Here is a 20,034-nt window from a genome sequence, read left to right on the forward strand (position 1 = left end):
CTCGTTCACTCAAACGTCACTTTTAAACGACGTCTGTTAATGATGACATGTGCACAGCTGTATCCCCTCTCATCGGGCTTAACTGAATAACCCCTTAGAACCGGCCCATTTCTGGTTAAATATTAATTTAAATGAATTAATCTTTCTCTTGTTAGTCAAGGAATTCAATGTATGATGGTTGGTCCTGCTTTTGTGTTCTGTTTTGGTGTAAAATGTAGCCTACATTTAAATAAAAATATAATTATAGTAATGTGAAAGCCTTTTAGAAATGAATTGCACATAATAATTCCCACGGAGCTGTGAGCACTTATACATTTATGTGATGCTTACGGGGTATTGGGATGAGGCTACTGTGTACCCCGAACACATCAGCCTCATCCCAATACCCCTCCTCGACTCCTCTCTTCCCCTCCTCCGGGACTTGACCCGGAAATCGATCAAGACACGCCATGTTGAAGGACGTCCCAATAGCTAAAATGCACACGGAGGAGTCGAGGAGGGGTGCGGGAGGAGACGAAAGGGAGGATACACGCGAGCAGACTACGCGGAAGTGTTTTCACTACTCGCGTATAAAAGCCCCGCCCCCACCTTCACAGCTGGTCGATTTCAACAGAGGAAAACCGACAACTGGAAGATGAGTGGAAAAGCGTCACATAAATGTATAAGTGCTCACAGCTCCGGGGGAATTATTATGTGCAATTCATTTCTAAAAGGCTTTCACATTACTATAATTATAGTTTTATTTAAATGTAGGCTACATTTTACACCAAAACAGAACACAAAAGCAGGACCAAATTGACATTGAATTCCTTGACTAACAAGAGAAAGATTCATTAATTTAAATACATATTTAACCAGAAATGGGCCGGTTATAAAAGGTTATTCAGTTAAGCCCGATGAGAGGGGATACAGCTGTGCACATGTCATCATTGACAGACGTCGTTTAAAAGTGACGTTTGAGTGAACGAGGACATCCCAATTAATACCTGAGGACTCCTCTGTCCTTGCGTCACCTCCTCGTGTCTCTTGCTCGCATCTTACGGAGGCGGAGCTAAGATGCAAGGAAGGGACACGAGTGAGGGAAAGGAGGAGTCGAGGAGGGGTATTGGGATGAGGCTATTATGTAACGACACCACCACTTGGTAAGATAAATTAAAAAATTTAACATATTAGAAATGTACACAACTTAAAACAAAAAATACATGCATGTGCATGAATACGTAAAGAAGTATATTTGATTGTTTAAAGACTTATTATGTATTTATTAATTAGCTAAAACTATGTTTTTTTGTTCGTTGCCTCAGGGCAACACTGTGCCACTTGACCACTTTTTTCCAGGCAATATCATACAAGTGTGCAAATGTGCTCAGTTGTAAAATGATAAACCTAATCAATGTTTTTACTTTACCATCTACTGACATTTACAGGAAATGGACACCAAAACATGTTATGGGCAGAAGGGACACGATCAGGCTGTTAGGGCTATTCCGTCTGACAGTGAGGATAGTGAAGGTCAAGATTGACACACACACACACACACACACACACACACACACACACACACACACACACACACACACACACACACACACACACACACACACACACACACACACACACACACACACACACACACACACACACACACACACACACACACACACACACACACACACACACACACACACACACACACACACACACACACACACACACACACACACAGAAAACCTTTTGAATTCATATAGAGTTTGTCTTTTCTATTTCTTCTGAATTGTAGAAATCCTTGGTGTTTCAATACCCTCGTAGCACAGTGTTGTCAACACCTGGTTGAGGGGTGTGGGGGGGTCACATATTTTAATCGATATAATATCAGGGACCCCTAAGCTCCTAAAACACATGGTGAAACCTTTTTTTCCTCCCAAAATAAAAAGGCATGCCATAGAGGGTTGGGAAATCTTACATTCTGAAAGTTTTTCACAGCATACGGTTTAATGTTAAGTATGTTTTCCCAGAAGCATAAATACAAAATTGAAGAAAAATAGGATCAAATCAGAAAAATACACTTTGAATATGAATGCAGGCAGAAATGAACAGGCTGAATGGAGATTCGACCCTTGACCTTTGTCTTCTCAGAGAGGGTGACTGACTGGTTCCTGTATCACTCTTTGGGTGTAGGGCAAATAATTTGTTCATATCCAACTTCATTTTATAATTAAATATAATATGAATTACCATAGCTTGTATAGTGTCTCCTTTTTTATAACCCACAACAATTTGCACAATAGCTACTTTTCAAAATTGAAATATATATATAATACAATGCTAATATGTTTCTGTAGTATATTTCTATATATGTATTTAGCTTAATGGGATTGTATATTGTAGAGTATGCAATTTATTCAATATTTCCGTTATATTATGTATTATTTAGATACTCTAGTCTAGTGGTATATGTCCTTTCTATTGTGAATGTGTATACTTGCTGCTAATGTTAATTTTTATTTTATTATATTTTTACCTTATTGTATCTTTTAAATATGTTATACTGCTGCTGCGACAAAATAATTTCCCAATATGGGATAAATAAAGCATCCATCCATTCATCCATCCATCATCAATCCATCCATCCATCATCAATCCATCCATCCATCAATCCATCCATCTATTCATCCATCCATCATCAATCCATCCATCCATCCATCCAGGCATAATAACAATAGCTTAGATTTATATAGCGCCTTTCATGAGACCGAAGGTCGCTTTTCAAGGAAGAACAGGGCAAAACAAACATAACAAAACAAAAGGCAATCAGACAACCAGTCAGACAGACAAAAACAACAAATAGATTAGGGGCCAAAGGCCTTGGTGAACAGATGGGTCTTGAGGGCCCTTTTAAAAGGCGTCAAGCGTGGGGATGTTGCGGATCTCCGTAGGGAGAGCGTTCCAGAGGGTGGGGGCTGCCACGCTGAAGGCTATTTCCCCAAAGGTTCGCAGTTTGGTGCGGGGGGTGGTAAGCAGGCCAGAGTCTGAAGACCGCAGGTTCCGGGGTGGGGCATGTGGGTGAAGGATGTCCATCTATTCATCCATCCATCATCAATCCATCCATCCATCAATCCAGCCATCTATTCACCCATCCATCATCAATCCATCCATCATCAATCCATCCATCATCAATCCATCCATCCATCATCAATCCATCCATCATCAATCCATCCATCCATCCATCCATCATCAATCCATCCATCAATCCATCATCAATCTATCCATCGATCATCAATCCATCCATCCGTCTATTCATCCATCCATCCTCAATCCATCCATCCATCTATCATCCTTCTATTCATCCATCCATCATTAATTAATCCATCCATCAATCCATCCATCCATCAATCCAGCCATCATCAATCCATCCATCATCAATCCATCCATCCGTCCATCAATCCATCCATCCATCCATCCATCATCAATCCATCCATCCATCCATCATCAATCCATCCATCCATGCATCAATCAATCCATCCATCCATCCGTCGTTCATCCATCCATCATTCCACATATTCATCCATCCATCCATCCATCCATCAATCTATCCATCCTTCTATTCATCCATCCATCATCAATCCATCCATCCTTCTATTCATCCATCCATCCATCATTCATTAATCCATCAATCCAGCCATCTATTCATCCATCCATCCATCATCAATCCATCAATCCATCCATCATCTATTCATCCATCCATCCATCCATATATTCATCCATCCATCCATCTATTCATCCATCTATTCATCCATCCATCTATTTTAACTTGCTAAAAATTAAAAAGTGTTTTTAAATTGCCAGCCTAAGGGTCAATGATTTGCCATTGTGCCTACACGTTTCCGCTGCGGTGCTCGGACCCCCACATATTTGTTTACAATATGTCTGTGTTCTAAGATAAAAGGGAAAGGGCTGTACAGTTTTTAGAAGGGGTAGATTATATCGAAATCAGCAAAGGTTCTGAGTGCAAAGTATAAAATACATCATATATATTGTCATCTGTCATTATTCATGTTAAATATGTGATGTGAATGTAGGTTCACATCAGGTGAAAGCAGGTTGTCTGGCAGTGGCTCAGTCAGTAGGGGCTTGGACTCTGAGCCGTAGGGTTGCCGGTTCAAGTCCCCGACCAGACATAAATATGGAGTGTGGACTGCTACTTGGAGAGGTCCCAGTTCACCTCCTGCCCTGTCGTGGTGCCCTTGAGCAAGGCACCGGACAACAGACCTATCAGACATCCCGCCTGTCACCACTAGAGGTCACCAGAGCTCACAGATTCCTGAGTTTATGTGGAGCAACCTTTTAAATACAGTGTGTGGTATTAACCAGTGGTGGAAGAAGGATTAAGATGCTCTTCTTAAGTAAAACTCCTCCATTCAAAATCGTATTTAAGTAAAGTTAAAAAAGTAGTATCAGCTAAATGTACTTAAAGTATAAAAAGTGAAAGTAATCATAGTGCAGAAAAATTGCCTTTATCTGTGTATATGACTATATTTATATATGTGACTTTTCTAGATAATATTGTAGCATTTTGCTGTTGTAGAAAAACAAAGTTCTGATTGACTTTTTGTAAAATATTTAAATAAGTTGTCTCTTTAGTGACTTAAAGAGTTAGTCCACTAGTTTCATTTTTAGAGATGCTTTAGTTTAAAGTAGCTTAAAGTGGACCTATCATGCTATATTTGAATAATATAGTGTAGGACCATACCTATAAGGCATATTTATACTTTTTATTTTTCTAAATACCAAACAGATCATGCATTTTAGCCATTCCTCATTTCGCTCAATTTAAACCTTACTTTGAATGGGCTGATTCTGTGAGAACAGCACCATCTACAGGCCTGGCATATGTACTACAGCGTCTCCAGCGCTTTCGAACGGCAATGTCCGTGGCTGTCTCCTCCTGATTGGTGGAGTTGGCCCAATAGCCGTAGCGCCACTTCTGTGACATCATAGAAGTGTTCAAATCTGGATCAGTCTGTATCAGATCCGTTGCAGCCCCTTTTTAAGAGATTTGAGTATGGAGGAAAATAGAGAGGGTTGTGTTTTCTGACACTTGGTGAGTTCCCTGGAACACCGGGGACACATATTCATGTATAAAAGACGTACAAAAGTGCATTTTGCATGATAGGTCACCTTTAAGCTGTTATTTGTAGTGCAGTAACATGACATGAATCCCCTTTTAAATGTAGTGGAGTAGAAGAATAAAGCAGCATTAAATGAAAATACTCAGGTTAAAGGACAAGTACAGTACCTATCATTTGTATTTAAGTACAGTACTTGAGTAAATGTACTTAGTTACTTCCCTCCTCTGTTAGTCAGTGAGGGGACAGCTCACCTGCAGGTCGGGGTAGCTGAGCACCACGAGCTGGGCACAGGCGTTCACATCGTCCCCTTTGATGAAGGACAGGTCCACCCCCCCCACCCTCTGCAGGCCAGAGAAGTCCGGAGCCCTCTGCCAGTCCTCGGTGTCCCCCTCCACCACCTGCTGCCTGAGGAGGGCCTGCTCGCTGCAACAAGCAGGGACAACACTCACACCAATGCAAATGGACAGATTGGGTAGACATGAATTTTAATTTGTGGACAACTTAATCACATTTTTCTGTCTTACAATACTGCTGAAGATGTATTCATTTCAGTGATAATGTGACAAATGTAGAAGAAGAATATACCCAGTGCCACAGTATAATGTAGAATAATGATATTTCTTTAAAAAAACGAAATACAAAAACAAAGTTGGAACCAGTGTTTGGTGAGTTTCTGACTAATTGTTTCAACTTCAAGAGTTTTATCCCAAATGTTTAATTTTATGATCACAGAAGCTTTACAGTTTATTTTGGTCATATTAACTTATAAAACTAAAAAGATGATAAATACACAAAAAAATAATTATTTTGTTGTAATGAAAAAGCCGCTTTATGGTGTAAAGTTTATTATAGCCTACCTAACCTTTTTAGAGTCATTATTTTGTACAATTCTCTTTAAATGTAAACTCTGGAAATATTAAAAAGAAACAAAATAAATGATATGTCTATTAAATATACACTCAAGAGTCCCAAACTAATTAAATACAAATGTTAAACTATTTCACAACTAGGGATGGGTACCGAGCCCCGGTATTAAACGGGCCCCGGGGCTGAATTATTAGGCAAGGCAAGGCAAGTTTATTTATATAGCACCTTTCAACACAAGGCAATTCAAAGTGCTTTACAAAAAATGGAAGACATTAAGAAAATGGCATTTAAAATCAGTCATTAAAAAGAAAAGATTATAAAATAATCATTAAAATAAAAAATACATGGATTAATGTTACAGTGCAGTTTAAGATGTGAATAGTTCAATTAAAAGCAGGAAGAAAAGTTTTTAGTCTGGATTTAAAAGTAGTCAGAGTTGCAGCGGACCTGCAGGTTTCTGGTAGTTTGTTCCAGATATTTGGAGCATAATAACTGAACGCTGCTTGACCATGTTTAGCTCTGACTCTGGGGACAGAAAGCTGATCAGTCCCTGAAGACCTGAGGGATCTGGATGGTTCATAATTTAGCAGGAGGTCAGAAATGTATTTTGGGCCTAAAAGATTCAAAGCTTTATTAAAGACTGTGGTACCGTTAAGCTCCGACGTTATTGGTCTTTTTATCGGTACTGGAGACATGTAAAAAATATCATGTGTATTATTGCTACATAAACATTATATTGCAGTTTTAGTGTCGCCAACTCCGTTTCTAGTTTCTATTTTCCGTTTTCTATCTATCTATCTATCTATCTATATATATATATAAATCTCACAATGGGGTAGGGGTAGGTTACAGGAACTTTTCGACAACGGATTGCTTTAGTCTGGCTTAACTCTTCACTGATTGGTTGCACACACTTTAAATGTACTGGCTATGCAAAACAGAAGGTGGGGCTCATTATCATATAAAAAAACGCCCGTTTTTTACACGCGAAAAATGGGCGTTTTAAACGGGCCAATAGTGGCACTTTGGGCTTTTGATATGCTAGCAGCAACACACAGAGTTAACTCAATTATACAAATATGGGTTCATGATTAGAGGTAACTGAGTTAGTTAGTTTGTTAAAGTTTCAGCTATTCTGTTTACAGTTCTGTCATCAGATTAATTAATAAGATTTGTTATAACGTTGTTGTTTCTTTTGATGTGAAATATTATGTATTTAATTTGAATAAAAAGCAATGTTAGTTTTGTTCACAATTTGTTTAGTTTGGTTACCTTATTTTTTTCTCCAAAAGAACCGATAAAAGTATCGTTAAAATACCGGACCGATAAGCGGTATCGATAAAAGTAGTAGTATCGTTAAAACCTTAACGATACCCATCCCTATTCACAACTGAATTCCTTATACTGCACACCACGTCTTTAAACCTAAACAAGTTCTTCACTTCTGGATAGTTTGAAAGCATCAGTTGTTTACTTAAAAAAGTAATCGTGACACATACAAATTCCACAAAATCTTTCAACTTGAGAGCATGTAAGCTGATAAATTATATGTTGGTTGACTCATGGTAATCAGGTCTCTTATGAATTCCATTAGCGGTTTTCTGTAGCATCAACATTTGATTTGTTATTGTCTCCTCAGATCTCCACAAAGCAGAATAAGTTGTTTTGTGCAATATTGCAATGGAGCACACACAGTATTACCCAATTACATATAAGGTCACCGTATTGGAAATATTTATAATTTTTTTAACATTAGCCAAATCACCTTAAAATATACATTCAAATGATAATAGGTATATATTTTTAATAGGATCTGTACCAAAAAAATGCATTCATTATTAATTAATTGTGCAGCCATCATTTATATTTAGTATCAAATGTTTATCTTCTGTTTGTAATTGATCTATAACTCACTTATGTTTGTATATTTATAATGTGTATTTGATAAAGTTACCCTATATATAGATATTTCACTGTTTATGTGCTTGTTTACTGATTATATGTATATATGTTACTTTTAAATGGTGTTTTCCATTTAATTTGAAATGTTGTTTTCTATTTTTGATTTATATATGATGCCCTGTCTACAAGCTGCTGTAATGTACACTTTAAGTAAAATGTGAATCTAACATAATCTAAAGTTCTTAAATAACACACACACACACACACACACACACACACACACACACACACACACACACACACACACACACACACACACACACACACACACACACACACACACACACACACACACACACACACACACACACACACACACACACACACACACACACACACACACACACGACTTAATAGTGAATCACTAGCCTTCTCATTACAACCTCACACATCAGTGCTGCTGAGGACTGGTGGCATTACTCCATAGAGACAGAGAACAATGAATAACCTTCTGTCAGCACACACGGAGCACTGCTTCATATCAAGCTAATACTTAGCCAATGATAACAAGTGGGATAAGTTCCATTGAGTTGTACAGCAGTAGTGTAATGAATATTAGACCAGAACAGCTCTAACCTCTCCCACTGTTTCACCAAATCTTCTGCGGGACGAGCAGACATCTCTATCCGCCGGCTGAGGAGGACACTATCCGCAGAAATGATTTTTAATTCATAAAATCCACTGACGGCAGCAGCGTGACGTCGGTTAGTGTAGCGCGGGGGTAGCGTACCTGTTTTCCTTCCGCGTACAGCATCACAGCGAGGGCGGAGCCTGCGCGGGGCGCCTCAGTTATGTTGAGCGGGAACATCATACCCTCTAATGGCCAAAAGAGAGTACTATACTTAGAGAAAAAATACTGAATGCAACGCGTTATTCTACTCTACTGGAACTACAGCTTCTATCTCTTGTATTCATTGGGAACAGGGGCGGACTGGCCATACGTGTGTTCTGGAGAATCACAGAACGGCCGGTCGTTAGCGGGCATTTAAGTTGGTCCACCATCCCCCCTCCCCTCGATCAATGTAGCACTGATCCACATATTTACTGCAGCTGCTATTTCTGGTTATAAAAAGCAACATATTTCAGTTTATTTTATATTTAATGGACTGGAATTTATGTATTGATGCACAAGTTACGGCAGCTGGAATTTGACTAGATCGGAGACAGCTTTAAATGCTTAAAGTAAGGAAAATAATAATGTATATAATAATGTATATAATGACGAGCCAAGAGCTTATTGGCATTGATGGATTACAAAATGTGACTCAGGGGTCCAAAGTATCAGGGCACCCCCTGGTCTTCACCTAAAAATATCACTCAGTGACTAACAACAAATAAGAGACTCATACTGACCACAAGGAAAACATACAAAAGGCACAATTTTAGCTAATGTTTGAGTAAAGCAGTTCCCATTGATGACTATTTACTCTAAACTGCAGCTGCTCTGATAGACTAAAATGTATTTCTTACTAAATATCCTGTCTATCAAATAAATGCAGAAAAGATGCTGAAAAATCATGCCAATCTTAAAAAATGTATGTTAAATATGGTATGCCTCGGGGCTCTTACCCCTCCTCTCTTTTGAATGTTTCACCCCTTTCAAAATAATATGAAATCATGGAACTCATTTCTGCTGTCGCACAGATTATACAGTGCTATATGAATTAGAATTTAGAGCGTATAAGAACGTTGTTTTCATAACTGTGTGATCTCGCAACGTTTGACTGCCAACAATCTGTGTCCTTTGATTCTCTTCTATGCTTTGATCTACACCTTTAAAATATCAACAGTACGTCCCCCCCTACACTGACAGCAGAACTGACAGAACCATTGAGGGGGGAACAAAATAGAAAAAGAGTCACATCATATCCTTTTTTTTTTTTTTTTTTTAAATAATCATTATTGAGTCAGTGATGCAGCAAACATAAGACATTTTTATGAGTAAAAAATCCTTATATCGCTCATTTTCAGGTTTCATATTGGTATGTAGTGTCTCTACTGCGACATTTCTCCATATTCAATGTTCAAAAAGCTCTTTGTTTTTCTCATACTGCCTGTGCTGCAGCACCTCTTTTCACCCTCTGTCTGAAACCAGAGCCCAGTCTGCTCTGATAGGTCTGTTGTGATTGGTCAACTGCTTTGAGTTGTCACATCCCTTAGCCTATCACATACATTGTGTTGGGGCACTAGCCAATAGAAGCACAATTGTTACTTAGTAATGTCACCATGTTGCAGAAGTAAACAAAGGAGTCCAATCGAGGTGTTTCAGACAGGGGGAGTGTGTGTTTTTTTGTTTTTGTTTGGCAAAATATGCAGTTTACATTTATCTTTTAATTAAAATAAACTGTCCTGGCCAAACATATTGTTTTAGTTTTGGATCTTAAATGTAGCTTCATTCATTACCCAAGCAAAACTAAATAAGACATTGATAACAGACGAAAAATAGATAGACAAAAATAAATGTTACACACTTGCATGTATTTTCTCATAATTCAAGTTTAATGTTTTCGAAAAAATGTAAAGGCGCCATATTCTCTTTTTATCCAAACATGTACTTTCAACATTATTCCTCACATCAAAGTAGAGAGAAAGATAATAAACAAGACAAACGGATATAGCCCTCATCTGTAAGTGTAAGTGCTAAAGTCAGAGAAGAAGGAAGTTTTCAGGTATGTGAACAACAACAACATCTGATCTGAGTACACGTCTTTATGCCTATGGCTTCAAAAAATATCCAATTTGCTTTGTACGATATACACAATGTTTGAAAGCAAGTGTACACATTATGAAAGTAGATAGAGAAAGAGAGACAAAGAGAACTAAGAGTAGTTTTATCTGAAAATTGTGATTTACCATCAGAGGAACCATTGAAGACAGAGTAATGGAGCCTCCTGGGGAAGCAAAGTTAGTAATGGAGTTCCAGACATGCTTCAGAGAGAAAGACTTGGAGAAAAACAGAGGCTCTTTTAAAAGCATATCTTTTATCCATTCTAGTATTTATTCTTTTACACCATCATACACACTTTAAATAGCCCAACAATCTGAGGAGGTCCTTTCACTCAGTAAAGCATGTCATGTTATTGCAGTTAATGATATAAACAAGTTAACCCCTTGACCTTTCTTTAATAGTTAAAAAAAAAAAAGTTTCATATATCAAAAACAACCACAGACAGGGTTAGTATTTTCCGTCGTATCTTTTAGTTTGTTGCCGTCAGCTGCACTTGACAACCATGGCAACAGCATGACAATGACTCTTGGCAATGGCGGTCATCTCCGCCTTCCACAGCAAAAACTGTTGCATGGATGTGTTGCATTTAGAAATGTTAATTCGATTGGTTAAAGTAGTGACCTTGAAATAAAAAGCAGGTACGTTTCTAACTGATGCTTACAAAGGCTAACATGGTATTTAATTTATTGACACAACTCTTAAAATGGCTATGTCTTAATCTTTTAAATAATATAGATCTGCAAACCCGATCACCATGCGAGCATGCAGTAAACACGGCACACTGCGTCACCCCATCACCTTCAAAACACAACCCCACTCAACACTAGCACATGTACAGTATCAATGATAATCACTCAGTAACATTCATCCTTAATGCACGCTGAAATCTACACCACTCTGAAAATAAGTTGAGTGATGGAGGCCTGATTGCATCACGACTTTCAAAATGTGTTCAAAATCAGTTGCACATTCACAAATCAGGCAAGGCATCACCTTAACGACTTGATTTCGCATCTCAAACGTGAACACGCTGGACAGGAACCAAACAAACTGTAAGTCGTTCAAAGGAAAATAAAAAAGGTGTCAAGGAGAAAATCTGGCGACTTATTTTTGTTTCTCTCCTGACACAGACTTTGTGGCTCAGTTTGCCCGCCTGTACGCAACTCACAACATAAATCTGCAATCAGCACCCATGATCTTCCACGTACATCTCAATGATAAATACAAATATTTCACACAGTAGAAAGTCAATCTTTTGTTATTGCTTCTAGCGGATTTGGATTTACGCCGGTAAGACCCGGGTCAAATACTCAATGTTTTTCAATATGTGATAAAGCCATCGTGAGACGGGCGGGTGGGGATTTTCAAAGGAGACAATAAAAAAAGCGCACAGGCGCTGGAAAAAAGGAATATTATTTTCTCACCAACTAGCAACTTTTCTGACACTATCTACATAAAGCGGTGCAGGAATGAGTCCTAAAACCCAGAAAGGAGTTAGCATGTACTACTTCCGCTTCCCTTCTCTCAAAGTTTTTTTTTCATGCTTTTGGTTAGATGACTGAAACAAGATCTGACGTAAGAGATTTTCAAGTTTTGTTCTAAAACACAAATACGTAGGTAAATACTCCACTAATACATATCTGAAGCTTCTATGCGTAATAAAAACAGTGGTTGTTAACAAGTGACTAATTGAGGCAGAACATTAGCCGTCTTTGGCTCAGCGGTGCGCAGCCATGCGACCATGATGTAGTTTGTTAGCTTTTTACTTCTTGCAATTTAAGTTACGCTTCAAAAATTGTAAATTTGTGTTAATATGAGGAGATACCTTGCTCAAAATCAATATAAGTATCATAAACGTGTTTGCCAAAGATTTTCTGCAAAATTCCGAAATCCAGTGGAAAAATCCCATCTCGAGGGAGCTCTTTGATGCTTACTTCCTGGTTGGCCTTTAAAATGACATCATCACTGTGCCACTCTGTTGTGAGCTCCACCCGCTCCGTGGCTCCTTCAAATTGAAAAATTAATTATTTGCACATGATCTTTGACCCAAGTCCAGAGTTTTCCTCCACCCCCCCACATTTGACCTATAAACAATTCACCAGATTCAACAAACCCCTCTGGGAATATGGCAAAACTGTCAATCTGTGTGTGTTTATATGTGTGGAGGTGTTTGTCTGTAACAGTTTTTCGGAGAGCGCACATGATGAGGTATGCGCCGTGCAGATGTGTAGATTTTAATGCATATATGTAACAGCGCCTCCAGGGTCCTCATCTGGGCCCGCCGCTCCTCCAGATGAGAATATTGCTTCTTTCAGCTTCTGGTGCCGCGAACGCACCACCTTTTATCTCCCGACCTTTAACATTTCAACACAAACATTCTGATAATTCAAACTGCTGCCCAGTACAGATACCAGGCACAACAACATATATTACCTTTGTGCAAAAAATCAGCCCTTGATTTTTTTTTTTTTTTTGCCTCGTATATAATTTTTAAATTCTTTGTCTTCTGTTTGTGCAAGCATGCTTCAGTTCCGAAGAGACTGGCTGTGCAATGGAGTCCAAAGACAAGGAGGGAAGGAGGGAGGGAGGACAGTTGGTAAGGGCAGTGGAGAGGGGCATTGTGGGGATTGAAGTCCTCAGCTTCTACCTGGAGATCATAGAGCTGGACTGTGATTGGCTGGAGGATGTGGTGGCAGCGCTAAGCTGAGAGAAGCCGCTGTGGCTCGACTCCAGGCTGGTCATGGAGCCCCTGAGAGAGAGAGAGAGAGAGAGAGAGAGAGAGAGAGAGAGAGAGAGAGAGAGAGAGAGAGAGAGAGAGAGAGATAGAGAGAGAGAGAGAGAGAAATTTGCACAATTGGTATAAATGGCATATTTAGCATTAATTACCATATGCAGACAATAGCTAAAATAGTGGCTTGGCCAATTTTGGAGTGATTTTCTAGGTATATTTAGGATGTTGAATAAATTTTAAGGATAGAAATGGCGGTTTTGAGTCCTCTCAAACTTTACAATCGACCCAGATTCATCAAAATCAGCCTGCTGGGAGTACAAATATTGTCATTTTCTGGTTAAAACTGCAATTTGTTATTAAGTAAAGGTGAGAAATTGTTTCAACCTCCTCCTTTACATTAATTTGACATGAATGAATCAAAAAGGGACAATTTAATATCACTTTTCTCAGGCCTATGTATATAACATCTCCCTACAGTTAAGGGTTAAGTTACATTAAGGGTTTCAGAAGTCAATGTAAAATGAAACAACAGGAAGTCAAATTTTGTAAGTAGGTAGTGAAATAAACAAAGGTAGTGAAGAAAAACTAAAACAAACGGCAGGAAATGTTTCTGTAAGAAGGGTTACAAGTGCAAGTGTTGGTGTGTGTTGCGTATTTGAACACCAGTGTTCATTTTGTTAACATCAGCTATGACTAAATATGTTCACCAACAACCTTTTTTTCCCATAAGAATAAAAGTGACAATAATGTACAAAATTGTTGACAAATGAATAATGACACCAATAAATGAGGTCTTGTTTTGGCTAGACTAGGTGGAATGGGATGTTGAATAAAATCTGATTACACATTTTTAATTCACTGAATGTAAAATTGTTTTGATCATTTTATCCAACTGGGTCTTTCCAGAATTGGAGGACATTTTCTATCCCATGTTCAAATAACCCATGCCCAACATTTTAAAAACATGCACTTGCCCTAAGACACAATGTTAATAAAGTTGATAAAAAGTGTTGATAATATCAGATAGCACCCTGTAAAATTTCATTTTAAAATGCCCATACATTTAAGCAACTAACACTTGATGGAAAAAATGGGTGGGCTAAATATGATCAAAACTGACATTTCAAAAAGACACTGGTGCACACTTGGGTATAAAGCAGTGAAACTAGTAAACTAGTTAGCTGATTTAACCCTGTCTGGGATTTCTGATGTTGTTAGTCATGCAGTAAGAACACTGCAGTCTCAGAGCAAGGATCATGTCTTTAGTGTGATCAAAGCATCCTGTTAGCTTAATGCTAACAAAAGCAGTTAACAAAATGCAAACAGGAAGCAACTTTCTGCTGCATCACAAGCATGACTGCCGCAATGACAATGAGCTAGTGCTAAAGGAAGGAGGGTCAAACACTGAGCCACTTACAAACTCTGCACATCGTAGCAAGCCGTTCTTCACAGGAAGAAGACAGAGCAGAAGGAGAGGGTTGGAAAGCTGGATTAAAAGAGTCTCTGAAGGAGGGAAGCATTTCAAAACCTTTGGGGCCTAAAAACTCATGATTTTCTAAAGGCTCCTCATATTACAGATTTTAAATTGATATCCAATGTAATACGGGGGTATTAGAATTAAACATAATGGTACAAAAACGTAAAACAGAAATATACATAGACACACTTCACGCATGGTTGAAAATGTCTTATGTCTATGTTATGGGTCCTGTGTCTACAAAGCGTCTTATCCATGGGAAAAAAAACAGACCCAGCTGTTTTTAAATGTTTCTATGGCAACAGTTTCTTGTAAACACATCACCACTTTCGTTTGAAGGAGTAGCTACTCCCCATTTGGTTTTTGTGGTCTGTTTGTGGTTCTTTATATACTATATCTCACACTCTGTATGATAGGAATCCATAGCTTAGTCTGACAAGCGATAAGGATACATCTTATACGCAGATAAACGCACAACACTCAGTGGCCTCTCCTCATTGGAAACAAGCGCGCGGGCACACACACACACACACACACACACACACACACACACACACACACACACACACACACACACACACACACACACACACACACACACACACACACACACACACACACACACACACACACACACACACACACACACACACACACACACACACACACACACACACACACACACACACACACACACACACACACACACTTACCTAAAGTCCTCCGAGCCCAGCACCTCGGTGTAGAACATGACTTTGCACTTGTGCGAGGAGACCTGCAGGGTGGCCAGCACGTCGTCCACTCGGGGAAGGTTGGTGGCGGAGCAGGCCGGCATGTTGTGGAACTTCCACTGCAGGATGTAGAAACCAGGCCAACGCGTGATATGGGAGCCCTGAAGAGAGGAGGCATTCAAAGTACGATGTTAGTGACCGACAAGCAAAAACAACTCAATAAAAAACTTAAGGGAGAACATTCAATCATGTTAAGAATAATAACTTGCTGATCATTAATGACTCACAAGTTTATGATACTTATTTACTAGTAAAAGTTACTTACTAAATTGAGAGGAGATCAAAACCAATACATTAGAAATGTAATGTAAGAAGTTTTAGGGAAAACTACTATTTTTCATCCTGAAAATGTCAGAAATGGGTTCAGCATCCTCAATAACCCCCAAAACCAATCCAATTGTCTAAATGAACCAAGCCATGTTTTAACTATTGCCTGTGTACGATATAATGCTAATTATGCAAATTGCCCAACATATGCAAGTTAGTATCCGGCAGCTTTAATGTGTCGAGACCCGTACTATACATTTCTTAAACATAAAGCGTAAGCGTAGTCAAACATTTCCGGGTTCACAGTGCTGGCAAATAAACTATAAAGTATACAGATTGATCGTAACGTTTAAAGCGATAACAGCCCCCCCCAAAAAAAACTAATAATGGCAGCACAATCCTGGAAGCTCACCTGCACACTCTCGCCCTCCCTGCAGGTGAGGGGGGACTCCACCATGCTGAAGTCCTGCCCCAGCACCCAGGACTTGTCTATCAGCTGGACGTTGTTTCCCACGGGGGAGGTGATGCCGTGTGCTCCCAGGGGGTCTTTACGAGGAGGTGCGGGGGCCCTCTTGGAGTGGTAAATGTTGAAGACCACATCGCCTTTGCACATGTCAAAGTCCCAGGTGATGACGGAGGAGGCGTCGATGATCTCGATCAGAAGCTGTTAGAGGGAGAAGGGTGGGAGGTTCAACAGATATGAGTGGGTTGGCTAGAAATTGCGAGATGTTTCAGGAGAGAACTAAACCAAAGAAAAACGTAATATTTTACCTCTGAATTATCATTTATGTTTTAATGGAATCTTTCTTTGCGAGCGGCCACAACACTATGGCTCTAATGCTTCATTATCTATATCAACATTTCAATACATCGCACCTTTTATTACTTACAATATATATAACTGTGATGCAAGTCAAATGTCAGACTTGATATGACCATATAAAGTATTATGGTATCGCCACAACAAAAATATAAAATAACCGAGACATTCATTTGAAAAACGATTCAATGAAAGCTGCTAATATATTACCAAAGAAAAATGTAGGTGAGGCCCGACTGTGAACCTTGCAATATTTATTAAAAAGGCATTGATTTTGTGGTATACTCATCATTTTCATTATATGTTGCTCCGTATTTAGGCACAAGCCAAATGTGGCAAAAATAAAAACCCTGTCGGTGACAGAGGCAAACATGAACATCTGTTTGTGAGGTTATGAGCTCATTAACACAAAATCAAAACCATTTCCAGAGGGGATATTCAGCGATGATGCATTTCTTCCTGTGGGACAAATGATGTAAAAGGATTATTATGTAACTGGAGACGGTTTATGTTTCAAAACTGTGCCATGTCTGGATTTAAAAAACACAAAGTCCACTACCACAAACAGCCACTAGATGGCAGACCTTTTCAAAAAACAAAACCGCCATAAGGCAGCACTCTTCTCTCTTGCCCTATATTTGGATGTAAAACATCGCCACAGAATCTCCATCTTTTTTCTCATTTTGATGCACAAAGCCTCACCTCGTGTGGAGCTCCCTTGAAAACGCTGGCGCTTTGGTAGATGCTCTCGGTCCACAGGCGGACATCTTCGGTCTCCAGCTCCTCGGTTGTGCGGTACATGGACTTAGGAACCAGGCCGCCCTCCGGTACCTCACACTATACACACACACACACACACACACACACACACACACACACACACACACACACACACACACACACACACACACACACACACACACACACACACACACACACACACACACACACACACACACACACACACACACACACACACACACACACACACACACACACACACACACACACACACACACACACACAGGTCAGTGAAGGTCATCAGTTTCTCTGAAAGCTCATATTCAGAACTAGGGCTGCAATGAACCATGATGATCAAACTTCCTATGCTTCATAACTATTGTCATTATATTTTATTTGATCTTTTCTGTGCATTTGAATTAAATGTTCTATGTTTCTATAAATATCGTTATTTTGTTTTATCTTTTTATTGCACACACCTACTCTAACTACTTCTTATGTTTTCATATATAGCATACTTATGTTGTTATTTATTTTTGATTGAATTATTATAGAGAGCAACTGTGGAAAAACCCAATAAACCCCAGGATAATTAAATCTGTATTCTGAATCTGCCAATTATTTTCTTGATAAATTCTAGATTCATTGTATGGTTTATAAAATGTCTGAACATTTTCCATCCTATTTCCGAGTTTGTCTTTAAATGTCTTGTTTGATCAGTCCAAAAGCAGAAAAATCAATCAATCATCAGAAACGTTCAGTCGATTTCAGTCTACCAATCATTGCAGCTTTGTTTATAAACCATAATCCCAAATGATAAGAGGTGTGATGTTTCTCTGACACTCACCATACACTCTCCTGCCAGGAAGTCAGGGATGATCTCCTTGTCGATGTAGTCCACCAGCCCTCCAGGACCCTGGTAGTCATTGCCGGCATAGATGAGGAACTTCTTACGGGTGTTTTCATCGATGAATGGACTCACCTAAAAGAAGAGGCAGATGTAGATATGTTTAGATGGTCTTCCTAGTTATTCCATGGCAAAGGTGTTTGAATTTAAAGCAAGAATAAGAGCAAAGCAGGATCCATGTACATTGACTTGTACAGACTCTGTTCGCTAATAGGGACATTTTCAGTATTTTTCTATGTTTATTTTGAAGGTCATAGTCCTGTTATACTGAGCTGTGATATAATTATATGTAAATGGGAGCGATGGGGGTATCATAAACGTGTTTGACACAGATGTTATTTTCTGCTATAATCCCATTGCTTTTTGTTGAGGGACCCCTTTGCAAACTTCTGGATGGGCCTACGAAATCGTCATCGCTGCATCACTCTGTAGAGCACAATGAATGGCAGTACTTACTGAAATTAGCTGAATCCGGAATCCGTTTTGTTTGATACGTAAGGGATAATCCTGTTAAATACACGGCCACATACTAAACAAACTAACAACTTCATCCCAAATATTATGAAATTATTTTATTGACTCAAAAATGATCATATTGCTTCCACTAAGAAAATAAAACTCTGTTCCACTGCGCACCAACGGCTGGAACTCCGACAACAGCCTTTTCATTTAAAAGGAACGGCAGCTCTGATCGATGTTTCCTGTGACTGTCCAAGTCTGTTCAGTTTATTTTCCACTAACAAGTCCTTAAACACCACAGAGCCCATTCTGTGTTCCCGTTAGTGTTTACTTCATGTCTGTCTGCTTCTGTTGATTTATCTGACGTCCAAAGCTTTGTCTTTTAACCGCTTTCCTTCTCTCCCTTGATCCTCCTTAGTAACAGTCATTATTATGCTTAGCATTGGTGTGATATAGAGTATTAATAACCTCTTAAATGTCGAATCGAGTATTCAACTAAGCTGTGTAATAATAAAAACAACACCCCTATCTCCATTTCAGAAGAACGATCGCAGATCTTTCCCATCCATATAAACATGTGCTGTGAGAAGAAGTCTATGCTGGATGCTGTGTGCTCTAAGTACTGACCAGGGTCCAGAGGACAGGAAACACCCTGGGCGCTCTCAGGATGAGCAGCCGGCCCAAGGTCTCGGGGTAGTTTGCCTCCACCACCTCGATGATCCTCAGCAGCGCCTTGACCCCCGGCCGCCACAGGTGACGCATGTTCAGCCCCTCCAGATCCACTAGACACGTCCAGCAGCTACAGGAGAGGGGGGGGGAGAGTTACAGCTCCAAGTACTTAGAGGGTTTGACATATTTTAAGTCAGGTCTTAAAAAATAAATATCCAAAATAGTACACAAAGATTCATCATTAGTGAATTATCACCTCCATCACAGAAATGCAATACAAATAAACCACTGATATATTTTCATCATATGTATTCAATGGGGAAAAACAACACAATATTATATCAGTGTGAAATGTGTGCGGTGAAAGAGTTCAGTATTTACAGTAATCCGCTCAATAAAGAGTCCAGTTGGGTTGCTTGGGTAACACACACATAATTCGGTTCAGTCCAGTTCATAGGCCCACAAATAAAGGCAACTCCAAAAAGT

General features: G+C 39.2%; 2 protein-coding genes across 4 annotated transcripts in view; both read right to left on the bottom strand.

Annotated features, from left to right (window-relative positions):
* The window catches only part of LOC307043664 (endonuclease V-like), a 126,981-nt gene extending 118,292 nt beyond the window's left edge, over nt 1–8,689 (bottom strand). For both annotated transcript variants that reach the window (XM_079688306.1, XM_079688305.1), the window contains exons 1-2: nt 8,535–8,689; nt 5,381–5,552 (exon numbers count right to left, since the gene is read on the bottom strand). In XM_079688306.1, the coding sequence (XP_079544432.1) occupies nt 5,381–5,552; nt 8,535–8,578 (216 nt within the window). In that variant the 5' untranslated portion in view covers nt 8,579–8,689. The remainder of the gene's footprint in view (nt 1–5,380; nt 5,553–8,534) is intronic.
* Nucleotides 8,690–10,436: 1,747 nt separating this feature from the next.
* Nucleotides 10,437–20,034, bottom strand: part of LOC307044066 (SEC14-like protein 1) — a 61,434-nt gene continuing 51,836 nt past the window's right edge. The window contains exons 11-17 of one of the 2 annotated variants that reach the window (XM_079689101.1): nt 19,507–19,678; nt 18,361–18,495; nt 17,475–17,609; nt 16,365–16,616; nt 15,608–15,786; nt 14,835–14,861; nt 10,437–13,435 (exon numbers count right to left, since the gene is read on the bottom strand). In XM_079689101.1, the coding sequence (XP_079545227.1) occupies nt 13,330–13,435; nt 14,835–14,861; nt 15,608–15,786; nt 16,365–16,616; nt 17,475–17,609; nt 18,361–18,495; nt 19,507–19,678 (1,006 nt within the window). In that variant the 3' untranslated portion in view covers nt 10,437–13,329. The remainder of the gene's footprint in view (nt 13,436–14,834; nt 14,862–15,607; nt 15,787–16,364; nt 16,617–17,474; nt 17,610–18,360; nt 18,496–19,506; nt 19,679–20,034) is intronic. The other variant, XM_079689102.1, reaches the window with a different exon arrangement.

Source organism: Notothenia rossii, assembly GCF_949606895.1.
Source record: "Notothenia rossii genome assembly, chromosome: 1".
Taxonomy (NCBI): Eukaryota; Metazoa; Chordata; class Actinopteri; order Perciformes; family Nototheniidae; genus Notothenia; species Notothenia rossii.